General features: G+C 39.3%; 1 protein-coding gene across 1 annotated transcript in view; it reads left to right on the forward strand.

Annotated features, from left to right (window-relative positions):
• Window positions 1–11,245, forward strand: part of Frmpd4 (FERM and PDZ domain containing 4) — a 230,759-nt gene extending 219,514 nt beyond the window's left edge. Inside the window, exons 16-19 of the mRNA XM_027946511.2 lie at window positions 731–869; window positions 5,365–6,429; window positions 6,802–8,091; window positions 9,921–11,245. Coding sequence (XP_027802312.2) covers window positions 731–869; window positions 5,365–6,429; window positions 6,802–8,091; window positions 9,921–11,245 — 3,819 coding nt within the window. The remainder of the gene's footprint in view (window positions 1–730; window positions 870–5,364; window positions 6,430–6,801; window positions 8,092–9,920) is intronic.
• Window positions 11,246–13,156: the final 1,911 nt, after the last annotated feature.

The raw sequence follows: 13,156 nt of genomic DNA on the forward strand, positions 1-13,156 counted from the left end.
TCACAGAATAATTTGAGAAGTATTGGTATTAATTCTTTGTAGATTTATAGAGCTCAGCTGTAAATCCATCTAGTCCTGGGCTTTTTTTTTTTTTTTTTTTTTTTTTTTTTGCTTTTGATGGTGTCTTCTATTTCCTTGCTTGAAATTGATCTGTTTAAATTGTGTATGTCCTCTTGACTCAGTTTGGGTTGATCATATACCTCTAGAAATTTGTCAGTGTCTTTGAGGTTTTCTATTTTACTAGAGTATAAATTTTCAGAATACTTTCTTATTGTCTTCTGTATTTCATTCAGTCTCGTCAGAAATTTCCACTTGATTTTTAATCTTCTCTTTAACACTAATTTTCACCATGAACCCCAAACTTAAAACTTCTGCTGATTTTCACATTGTGAATTCACTTCTTGTCATGGATGTAACTTATAACTAACATAAATAGTTAAAATGTTAACTATTTGAGAAGAAAATCAATTTTTTTGTTGTTGCTGTTGTTTTTATTCTAATCTGACCATGAAGAGATCATAAATGTCCAGATTTTTTAAGTGATATATCCTAAATGTTTTTCACTAAGGCACTTTGTGTTATCCCTGACTTTTTCTTCCCATTCACATTTCTCCAATGCAGTTTTTGCTCAATAACTTCTTCTCTATTTCATGAGTGTAAATGCAGCTGTTGCCACTTGAGGGAGGTTATTGAGGAGGATGGCTTTGACCAAAACATCTTTTTTGTGCAGCCCATCACACTCCTGATGGAATCCTCAGATGCCATGAACCTGGCCTGCTTGACAGCTGGATACTACAGGCTGCTGGTAGATTCCAGGAGGTCGATATTTAACATGGCCAACAAGAAAAATGCAGGGACCCAGGACACAGGTATATTCTTTCTAAACTAATGAAGCAGTGACTCCTTCACCACCACTGTGGTTTCCAGACCTCACCTGACAATAATAAGAAGATGTCACTTAAAGAGTTAAAATTGATCACATAGAAAAAGTTATGTCCAGACAATACAAAAGCATTCAAATATTGCTAACATTGTCTAATTTTAAAAAATGCTGATTCCCTATCACATTTATTATGGCACTTGTAAATTTCAGGTGTGTTGTTACGGCTGCATTTGTATTGCCTCACTCTTACAGTGGCCAGGACACAGAGAACTAATAACAGAATACCCAACTAATGATTGTGAGTCCCCTATTCTAGGGCTACTCATTCCTTAAGATGTCTTAGACCCACCTGCCTGGGATCCTCCTTCCTGTAGTCAAAATTTTCCCAGACTCAGGAAGCTTTTCCAGCAGGAGGAGGTAGGTCCTACCCAGAACTTGGACTCAGGGATTGTAGAAGGAACTTATTCTGCTCTGGCAGCCATTTTAGATCCATAATAGGAGCATCAAGATGATAAAGATGTCAAATACTTCAATATAACCTCTTGACAGGACACAAAATGAGGACAAGGAGGGCCAAAAATAATAAATTGATTCTTTCTTTGAGGGCGTTTTTCATTTATTTTAGGAATTTTTTTTAAGTATTTGAGCATTCTCCTCTATCTACAGTGGATTTTCAGTAAATGTGGCTAATGGATACCACCATTCAAGGCCAAGCCACCAACACATGAAAAAATTATACTCAGGAGTTCTATAAATAGTATTTCTTCTAAAAGAGAAGAAATTCTTAAAAACAAATTTCTGTCACCATTTCTGAGAGAAGGGGGGAAGGAAAACTCTCTCTTCTTTTTAAACTGAGAAGAAAACATGTCTTTATTCCACAAATATATTGTAACATGCAGATTCATAGACATGCGCATAGACTCACATGTAATTTATTATAACGGCTTGGTAACTTAAAGCATTTGTAGTCATAGAAAATGGGAAGGCAGAGAAAAAGAGAGATGACAGTGAGTTAGAAGGCAATTATGACTTCCAGTCAGATAAATCCAAGGTTTAATCCAACCCCACCTCAGAGTGTGTGTATTTTCAAATTACTCTAGGTTTGGGTTTTCTCATTTGTATAACTGATATTGAAAACTTAGTTTGCAAGGTAAGTGTTAGAAAAAAATATATGTACAACACCTAATATGATGCTCACTAGTTCTATTACTAATTCTATTAGATGATAGTGAAAAAAATGGTGTAAAAATTGAGGATGAAAGTTATAGAAATATAGAAGGGAGAGGAAGATGGAAGATGGAGCAAAGAAATCCTAGAAAGACACACATGACTAAAAATAATTAGAGAAAGGTAAAGAACAAAAAGGAGGCAGTAAGTGTACATAGTGTTTGCACACATATTTTTATAACCTCACAATTTCATTGAGCAAAGAGATTTAGAGCAATTCAGCAATGATCTTGAAATTCTGAAGAACAGTTCAGCAACTTAAAATAATCCTTTCACATTGAAAACCCAGCTTTGGTTTTTTTTTTTATTTTCTAATCAATGTTTATCTTGACACTAAAACCTTTTCACCATGGACTGCTAAATTGTATGGGTATGGGGAAAAGACCAAATCTCCATTCTAAAAATGGTTACAGCAATAAGGGTCTCACTTCTATCCAATTTATAGCCATCTACAATGTAAATGTGTTGTGAAACTGAGAGGCAAACTTAGTTGCAAAAATATTATAACTGGGCTGGGGTTGTGGCTCAGTGGTAGAGCACTTGCCTATCATGTGTGAGGCAGTGGGTTCAATTCTCAGCACCACATATAAATAAAGTCCATTGACAACTAAGAAAATATTTTTTAAAAATGTATTTTTAGTATGGAGGAAAAATGGAGCCTCAGCCTCTCAGTGATTTCTTCTAGGGTGAGGAAAATGCTCCAAATACCTTTCTCCACTCTGAGAAAGGGTAGGGTGGATAAAGGAGAGATAGCACATCCCAAAACAAAACAGGTAGACCTCAGGTGAGCAGCAGTCTGGGACTTAGTACCTATAGTGGCTACAAGCACATCTTCTCTTTAGAAACTGCCACAGATTTCCTGAGATTTGAGAAATATCAGGAGTAAAGTCTGGTAAGATCAGTTCATCCCTGGTCCACTGGAGGCTAAGCCACAGAACAGATCTAAGTTCTCACCCCAGATCCTTCCATGTCTCCACCGTCATTCCAGGAAGCCAAATAACTATACCCTTCTGGAAGGAAGCTAAAATTGAGCATGTATTTTCTTCTCATTACAAACTGAGATAGACCTTAGTTAAGATCTCTAATAAGGAACTGTAAGCCTCCATTTATCTTCCTCCATCTTTAAAATATACCTTTAAGCATTTTCAAAATCCCTGACACCATACCTTTGTATCTCTGGGCTTCAGGGGGCTCTGAATAAATATCATTAACTTGCTTTTAGCTTTCTGGTCTGTTCAGTGTTTTTGTTGGTCTAAACCATGAGTTGTTATTACAAATAAAATTTTATTAGAATTTAACTACACACATTGTATCACTTTTCTAAAGTCTCTGTAACAAATTATCACAAATCTGGTGGCCAAAACAACATAAATCCCTCCCAGTTTTGGAGGCCAGAAGGCCAAAATCAAAGTGTCAGCAGTACTCACTCCAAAGGAATTAGAGGAGGATCCTTCCTTGCCTTTCCCACTTCTGATGGCTGTCAGCATTCCATGTGACTGCACATTTCCAGCCTTGGCCTCTGTCTTCACATGATCTTCACATGATCTTCACCTCTTCTTGGTGTGGTCCAAATCTCCTACTACCACAAGGGCACTCACCATTGGATTTAGTGCCCAAACAGATAATTCAGGATGATCTTGCCTCAAAATCCTTGAAATAATCTGCAAAACTCTTTTTCCAAATAAGATCATAGTGTGGACACATTTGGGGGGTGCCACCCACTCAGCTCATAATCCCTCCCATTTGTTTATGTATCACCTATAGCAATTTTCATGTTAAAACATCAGAGTTTAGTTGTTGCTGTACTGAAACAGTTGGCTTCCAAAAACTAAAATATTTACTCTCTAGCCCTCCATTTATGGAAAACATTGCCAACACCTGGTCTAAACTTAGCTGTTACAAGTATTCCTCAACATCCCACCCCCACAAACACATATACACACATGTACACACCCACAGAACCCATCATAACCTAAATTTTCATAGTTGATAAATTATGTTGAACTCCCATGCAGTATATTGATTATAAGGTAAGATGTAATTGTGGCTAGTATATAATTAAATGTCTTCAAAATTATATCTTTTACTTGCTATTTATGAATATATATATTTAGTAAAATGACTCTGAACAGTGTTCAGCATGAAGTCTATTGTATAATTTGGGGGGAGCAAAAATTCCTTTAGTAAAACCAATTTTATTTTCTGTATGTCTTATACATATGATGACAGTATCACCCAAACTGGGCCAAGTGGCAATTTGAGGGAACAGATGGAAAAATGGAAGGGTCCTAAATTTTGGTCAAAAGGTTGCTTCTAGAATCTACAAAGCAATAATCACAGAATAACCCAAATTCCCCATCTTGTTAAATATCAGAGCTAATCTTCACTTAAAAATTCCATATTTAAAGACCCTTGAAGAGCAAACAAAACAATAATATTTAATTAGTGTATTACAATTTTAATTCATGATGAACATCAAACAAATCTTCATGGGTCCCTGACAAGAACAAAAATTAAAGTCACTCTAAATATTAACTACACTTAGAAATGGCAGAGAGACATACATTACTTGTGAATGTGCTCCACCTTAAACATTATATACTCTTTATATACACACATACATATAGCGATTCATGCTGACATTTGTACATGAATATATTACATTCAGTAGGATATAAATAGGCTGAAGGTAGAGGTACAATATTTATTTTAACTTTCTAGGAAGTATGAAGATCCTTGACCTTCTATTAACTCAATGAGAAAAAAGTCCAATATCTTCCACCACAAAGTGAAGACTGTTAGATCTCACTTTACAGAGAAAAGAACAATTTGTTTTCTAGAATAATAGCCTATTGAAATATCACCTATCAGCTGTGTAAAAGGCACGTTGTATATTTATATTCATATATGTAAATAAGGTCTTCTAATAATAATATAGCAATTATATATAAAGATATAGATATATAACTGATATGTGTGTGTGTGTATATATATGTATATATATGTATATATATGTATATATCACTTTTGTTAGTGGTGATTCTCCTAACCAAGGAATCCTTGCACCTGGAGCTTACATTGGGCAGTACTGTTATTTGGAAAGTAAAATAATTATATTTATACAGTGATGCTATAAGCCATTAAATTAAGAAACACAGATAAAGCCCTCCCACCAAAATATATATGTATATATATATATATATATATATATATATATTACAGTAATGTGTCTTTGCATGATTCTTTCTCTTTAGGAGCTGAAAATAAAGGAAAGCCTAACCTCCTTGGCCCAGATTGGAACTGTATGCCTCAAATGACCACCTTCATTGGCGAAGGGGAACAAGAAGCTCAGATAACATATATAGATTCAAAACAGAAGACAGTTGAGATTACAGACAGCACCATGTGTTCAAAGGACCACCGGCACTTGTATATAGACAACACCTATAATCCAGATGAACTTAACCAGCAGTTGACACAGCCTGGTGATGCTCCCTGTGAGGCAGACTACAGAAGTCTAGCCCAGCGGTCCCTGATGACCCTCTCAGGACCAGAAACTTTAAAGAAAGCACAGGAATCTCCGAGAGGAGCTAAAGTGTCCTTTATTTTTGGAGATCTTGCCTTGGATGATGGTATGAGTCCCCCAACTCTTGGCTATGAGAGACTGTTAGATGAGAGTCCAGAAATGCTGGAGAAGCAGAAGAATCTCTACATCAGCAGTGCCAATGACATGAAGAACCTGGATCTCGCTCCAGACACAGAGAGCATCCAGTTTGTGGCAAATTCTGTTTATGCAAACATAGGTGATGTGAAAAATTTCGAGGCCCCTGAGGGAATAGAGGAGCCCCTCTTGCATGACATCTGTTATGCAGAAAACACTGATGATGCAGAGGACGAGGATGAGGTAAGCTGTGAGGAGGACCTTGTGGTGGGCGAGATGAACCAGCCAGCCATCCTCAATATGTCTGGGTCAAGTGATGACATCATTGACCTCACGTCCCTGCCTCCTCCGGAAGGCGATGACAATGAGGATGACTTCCTGTTACGTTCCTTGAACATGGCCATTGCTGCACCCCCACCTGGCTTTAGAGACAGTTCTGATGAGGAGGACACTCAGAGCCAGGCAATGTCCTTCCGTGAAGACAAGGAGCAAGGCAGCAGCCTGCAAAACGATGAGATCCCCGTGTCCCTCATCGATGCTGTGCCCACTAGTGCTGAGGGAAAGTGCGAGAAGGGATTGGATAACGCTGTCGTTTCCACGCTGGAAGCTCTAGAAGCTCTATCTGTTTCAGAAGAACAGCAGACCAGTGACAATTCAGGTTCTTTCACGATTGTTACATTTATTCACTGATAACTGTGTCATTCCATCCTTTCGAGCCATTTGTCTTTGGAGTCCTGTTACGTGGTATTCTCCATTTCACGCATTGTCCCATTTCATAAATATGCTGAACTACCATCATGGGGTTTTTTTTGTGTGTGTATGTGCTTTCTTTGTTATTTTTAAACCATATGGCACGTCCCCCACCCCCATTTCTGGAACAACTGTGCAATAAATTCAGAGTCCTTACTGAAAAGGGAAAAACTTGTTTTTGTTTTTGTTTTTTTAAAGAATAATGAGTCCCATTTTCTTACATGTCTCCAAGTGCCTCTGATACATCCATTAATTGCTTCTTGTTTTTTACGGCATGCAGGTGTAGCCATCTTGCGGGCTTATAGTCCTGAGTCTTCGTCAGACTCGGGCAATGAAACTAATTCTTCTGAAATGACTGAGAGTTCTGAACTGGCCGCAGCACAAAAGCAGTCAGAGAGCCTCTCCCGCATGTTCTTGGCCACTCATGAAGGCTACCACCCCCTCGCAGAAGAGCAGACAGAGTTTCCCACCTCCAAAGCTCCTGCAGGGGCCTTGCCTCCAAAGTCCTCCCACAGCCTGGCTGCTCGCCCAGTGACCGACCTTCCGTCCAAAGTTGTGCCTTCCAAGCAGATACTTCACTCAGACCACATGGAGATGGAGCCTGAAACCATGGAGACCAAGTCGGTCACTGACTATTTTAGTAAACTGCACATGGGGTCTGTGGCATATTCATGCACCAGCAAAAGGAAAAGCAAGCTGGCTGAGGGGGAGGGGAGAGTCCCCACAAGTGGAAACATGCCAGGAAAAAAACAGCAGGGAACCAAAACGACAGAGATGGAAGAGGACGCCAAAGGGAAATTTGGTACTGTGTCTTCGAGGGACAGTCAACACCTCAGCACTTTTAATCTAGAGAGAACTGCCTTTCGCAAGGACAGCCAAAGATGGTATGTGGCCCCTGAAGGTGGGGTCACAGAGAAAGGTGGACTGGAAGCAGCAGCTGGGCAAGCCTTTCCCAGACCTTCTGGTCTTGGGGCAAGGGAGGCCGAAGGGAAAGAGGAAGGGGCTCTTGATGGAGAAGTGAATGATGTTTCAGGACTTGGCCAAGGGGACCGCTTCTTAACAGATGTGGCCTGTGTGTCTTCAGCCAAAGACTTAGATAACCCAGAGGATGCTGACTCACCCACCTGTGACCATTCCTCCAAGCTTCCAGAGGCGGAAGAGGGTGTGGCCCGCCTTTGTGATTACCACTTGGCCAAGCGGATGTCATCCCTGCAGAGTGAGGGCCATTTTTCTCTACAGAGCTCTCAAGGCTCTTCAGTGGACACAGGCTGTGGTCCAGGCAGCAGCGGCAGTGCCTGTGCCACTCCTGTGGAGTCGCCCCTCTGCCCCTCCATGGGAAAGCACTTGATTCCAGATGCTTCTGGGAAAGGCGTAAGTTATATTCCTTCAGAGGAGAGAGCCACTGGCCTTCCCAACCATGGAGCCAACTTTAAGGAACTGCACCCACAGGCAGAAGGGATGTGTCCGCGGATGACAGTGCCTGCTCTGCACACAGCCATTAATGCCGATCCCTTGTTTGGCACTTTGAGAGATGGATGCCATCGGCTCCCCAAAATTAAGGAAACCACAGGTACAGCAATGATGGATTTAGTGCTTTGCAATACACACCAGGACCATGTAAACCATATTTATAACAAACCTAAAAATACAACATCTGAAAGGTCAAAGGTAGCCAAAAATGGCCATAGAAACGTTAAATAGCAATCCTTGATCCCCCTGGTAGTGAATAAACTGTTAAGTTTCTAGGTCTGGAACAAGAGTGAAAATGGAATTTGCTCTTTATAATTTGTTCTACTCTTCCTTTAAGAATTTGATGGAGCACTATTTGTTTTCTAAATTCTAAATGCAGACTTTTAGCAGGGCCCAGTATAACTTTTGGTTATAAGATAGTATTGATTTGAGTCATACAACAATTTGATTTCCTTCTCAAGATATCTCATTTCCAGTTTTCCCATTTTGTTACTGAGAGACAAAGAAGGATAACAGAGAAGAATATTAGAGAGACTGGAGGGGTTCTGAGAGATCATTTGCCTTCCAGGAAATTTACAGATTCTTTCCTTCTCTGGACAATTCCCCTAAAGGAATATTCTGAAGTATCTGGTATACCACAGTTAGGAAGATTTGGGGGGTATGCATGATGAGTTGCTTTATTTTCCCCCAAATAATAAAATCTAGACACAGGTAGAACCAAGAATCTAGCTACATTCTGTACCTACCTTCACTGTTCTGCTTTCCACATAGTGAACACATATGTCTCTCATCAATACACATGGCTGGCCATCAGGTAGCAAAAGCAGATGCTCCTTTATACTTTCTTGTTTCAAGTTATATCAGTAGTGTCTTTTCCATATTGGTCAATAGATATATAGGTTAGTTTATATTCCTGTTCTTAAAAACACCTTTTTAACTCTTACAACTTTTCTATTTTTACAAAATCTACCATTGGCCATGCTTACCTGTGTAAACTAACCTGTAAATGATACCTAATTCCCATCACACAACTGCATTTTTTTTTTGGTACTGGGTATTTTTTAGTACTGGGTACAAGGGTCCTTAAATATAGAGCCAGGTCTCCATTCTCCTGCCTTTTAATTTTTAGGCAAGGTCTCACTAAGTTGCTTAGGGCCTCACTAAATTGCTGAGTCTGGCCTTGAACTTGAGACCCACCCCCACCTCAGCCTCCAGAGCTGCTGGGATTACAGGCATGCACCACTATGCCCAGTTACCCAACCATATCTTTACCTCTAAATTAATTGAAACACACTCTTTAATCCTTCATGGTTTATGGAGAGTTTTTAACTAAGTTACCTCTTGCTCTTCTTCACATGAGAGCTTTTCTTAAGAAAACTTGAACAACTTTCCCACTGTCTTGACTTTAGACCCTATACCAGGCAAACCTCAAACCTCATTCTGTCCTCTTAGAAAGGTTAGATGAATTAATTTGCATTAATGAATTATTTTTAAAAAGGTAACTGATGCCAATTCCAGAAAAATCCAACTCCTTTGAAATGAAACTTAAATATTTTATGTTTCAATAATCTAGAAACAAAATGTATATTTTCTAAGTATGTTTCTAAACTTCAATAGGTTTATTGGAAGCAAGGGGGTTCATGAAATACCATTCTCTCCTGGAAAATGTTTGTGATTGTTAGACAATTTCCAATGAACTAGTAGTTCCAGAAATGACAGATTCCAAGTATTTTTTGCTCTTCATTGAAATGGAAATCAGTTATGAGTTATCAGGAGTTAGTCTTTGGAAAACAGGATGGCCCTAACATATGGCAGGTCTTCTATAATGCATCCTTGGGAAATGACAGACATCATGTAGAGATGTTGGGAAAATGGCTACCCAGGAGATGCTTAATGAATCTCTCTGTTTTTCTACTACCCCTAGTGTAGCTTTGACAGAGCCTGGGAAGGAGAGACGAGGAGGCATGCCTTCAGCTTGGTCTCAACATCCTGAAGTTGATCCCATCCTGCTACCATCAAACATTCACTCGGAATCAAAGGTGCCAATTCCAAATCAAGACCCTAATGATTTCTCCCAAGCAAATCAGGCATATGGAGAGTCTGTGAGCTGGCGGCCACCAGATCTGAGAGGGGGGAGCCTCAGGACACCCCCCAGCCAGAGGGCTCTCAGGCATAGCAGTAGTATCCTCTCAGGATCCATAGCATTGGAGACCTTCCGAGAGAGAACCAAGGGTGCGGTCAGCTTGAAGTATCCAGGTATCACAGAAGCACAGGAGGCCGGTTCAGAAAGGCGAGCAGAACTCCCTCTGGGGAAGAAGCTCACCAAGAGTTTTTCCCAAAGCTCAATGCACTTTAGCCCCGAGGGGAAGTTTCATAAAAGGTCCCCAGTGGTTCACAAAGACTCAAAGCAGTATAGAACATTACCCTTGCGGAAGATGGAGGGTAGCAGTTGGAGATGCCGAGGACCTTTCAGCTACTGTTTCCTTAACCGAGGGCAGGATGAAGATGGTGATGAAGAAGAAGAGGAGGGAGAGGCCACCCTTCGGGTCTCTTGCCTCTATCCACCCCAGATGACTCACGCCATGCCAGTACCAACCAGTCCATCCCTGGCTGTTGGGATTTGGAAGAAAGGAGGGGAGCTAACCAGAGGGTCAGTGCTGAAAGTCTGGTCAGAAGACCTGAATGGCCCAGATGACTTGGACTTCAGCAATCTGGCTTTTGATGCCCGGATTGCAAGAATAAGTGCACTAAAGGAGAGCACATACACAATGCCTGATGGGTTCCTTGCAGCCCAAAATGATGCCAATGAGCTGCTTTGCCTTGTCAGGGCAACTAAGGGGAAGAGAGAGGAGTCACGCCCTGAAACATATGACCTTACACTTTCTCAGTACAAGCAACTGTTATCCATCGAGTCCAGACAGTTGGGAAGTGCCTGTAGGAAAATGGCGATGGCCGAGAAAAGTCCAGAGGAGATGCTTCTAGCTATGACTTCCAGCTTTCAAGTGCTCTGTTGCCTAACAGAAGCTTGCATGCGATTAGTTAAAGTCGTGAACTCAGAAACACAACGGCAGGAAATTGTAGCAAAGATTGATGAAGTGGTCATAAACTACATATGTCTCCTGAAAGCTGCAGAGGCAGCCACTGGAAAGACCACTGGGGATCCTAATATTGGACTCTCAACACGACATTCAACCACCATGGCCGCTCTAGTAAGCACACTAACACGTTCTCTCAAGATGCTTTTAAATAAATAAATAAATAAATAAATAAATAAATATGAAAGTCACGTCATAATCTACCTTTGCAAAGCCATACATGAACTTTTATTTACTTTATGTGTACGATGAACAGATGTCTCCTTTCTTCTCTCTGTATATTTTGTTATTTTATATAAAATAGGAGATAAAAGTTACATTGATGAAATGTTGAAACGTCCTTATCAAATGTATTCTGTTTATATTATACATATATATACACGTAAAAGAAATATACGAGAAAGTGATGACATTTGGCTATTTTTCATATAGCCAAAACTCCAAGTATATGATGTGAAATTTTAAATTCTACCATGTTAGAACAAAACAAGAATCCTATCCCCTCTCCTTCCAAGCAGATACTTGGGGACCATATCGTTCATATCTAGAAGTAAAAACCAAAAGCAAAAATAGAAAAGAAATCACAATGTATATAAACAGTACTTATGTTTTAAAATTATGATTTTTAAGCATTGGAAATAGCGAAAAGACATTTAAAATTCGAGAAGCTATTATAAATTACTATAGAATATATATAATAAATTAATTTTTTGCTCATAGTGTTTGGTTATTGGATGCTTTCTTCCAACAATCCCACATATTTAATTTTGGTTTATGCTATTTGGGCTGCAGATGGGGGGGGTGGATTCTGCTGTGTCAACACAAATGCTCTTCACAGTGCTTCTAGAATTAAAAAAAAAAAAAAATCCCATATAGAAGAACGGAGAAAATGATGGGCATGTTCCTAGGTAGAATTATGGATTATCTAATTGCACAAAATGAATGGAATCAATAATGCCAAAATTGAATACTGTAGTGAATAACAAGTTCTGCTTTGACTAAATGTCAAAATACATAAACCAAAGACTATCTTCCCCTCACCCTGATTCATCCATGAAGCTCAAAATTTTATTTAGAGTCACAGGTCATTTGGTAAAGTATTTGCAAAATTACAAAAAAAATGGTCATGAAAAGTAAGCACAGACTCAGTAATGTAAACCAGACCACACAGTAGCGCCTGTGAGTGAGACACATTTCAGCTCTCAGCAGGGCTGTGCATAGCACCTCCTCTACAGGGGTCAAGATTGCCAATCAGCCTAATACCGGGACAGAATTTCAAATCTGGAATGCTCCAGAAAACCAAGGAGAGACGGCTACTCTAATAGTAGAAGCCATGATTAAATAAATAATAAAGTATTTATTAAGTACGTACTTACTCTGGTATTTGTCTAACATGCACAAGGCCCTGGGTTCAATCCCCAGCACCAAAAAAAGAAAAAAAAAGTATTTAATCTGGATTGGCTGATAGAAATAAGAAATCTGAAAGCAAACAAAACTGCAGAAGTGATAAATTTGACCATTTCAGGTGAAACCAATGGAATTCAAAGATGTTTGCAGAACTATCATCTCTCTAAAAATATATCTATAGGTCAAAACAAATGGATACAAACTCTGCAATTCATAAATTAAAATTGATTTTGTACATATGTATTTCCTGGGTCTCTCAGTGTTCAAACTATACACACTCTTATTTATGTAAGTGGCTCCTTGGAATATGACAGAATACCCAGTACAAATATTTCCATTTTGTAGCCTACTGGGGAGGAGTCATAACACAATCCATGATTGCTATCTCTCTCTACTGAGCCATTCCACAGAGACTCAACAACAAAAGCCACACCACATGTTTATAGATGGCAGAAAATGAAAGGAATTTAGGCCTGTGTTATTATAAATAATGTTTAATTCAATAATAAAACATTATTTCATTATAATTATAAATATTGGTGTTTTGATATTGAGAGATATTGTGGTGTTTACTGTGGAAAATCCTAGTAAATATTCTGTGTACTAAAATACTAACATTAATAGGATGTGTGTTCTATGTCAGACAATGTGCTATACATTATC

Source organism: Marmota flaviventris, chromosome X (genome assembly GCF_047511675.1).
Source record: "Marmota flaviventris isolate mMarFla1 chromosome X, mMarFla1.hap1, whole genome shotgun sequence".
NCBI lineage: Eukaryota > Metazoa > Chordata > Mammalia > Rodentia > Sciuridae > Marmota > Marmota flaviventris.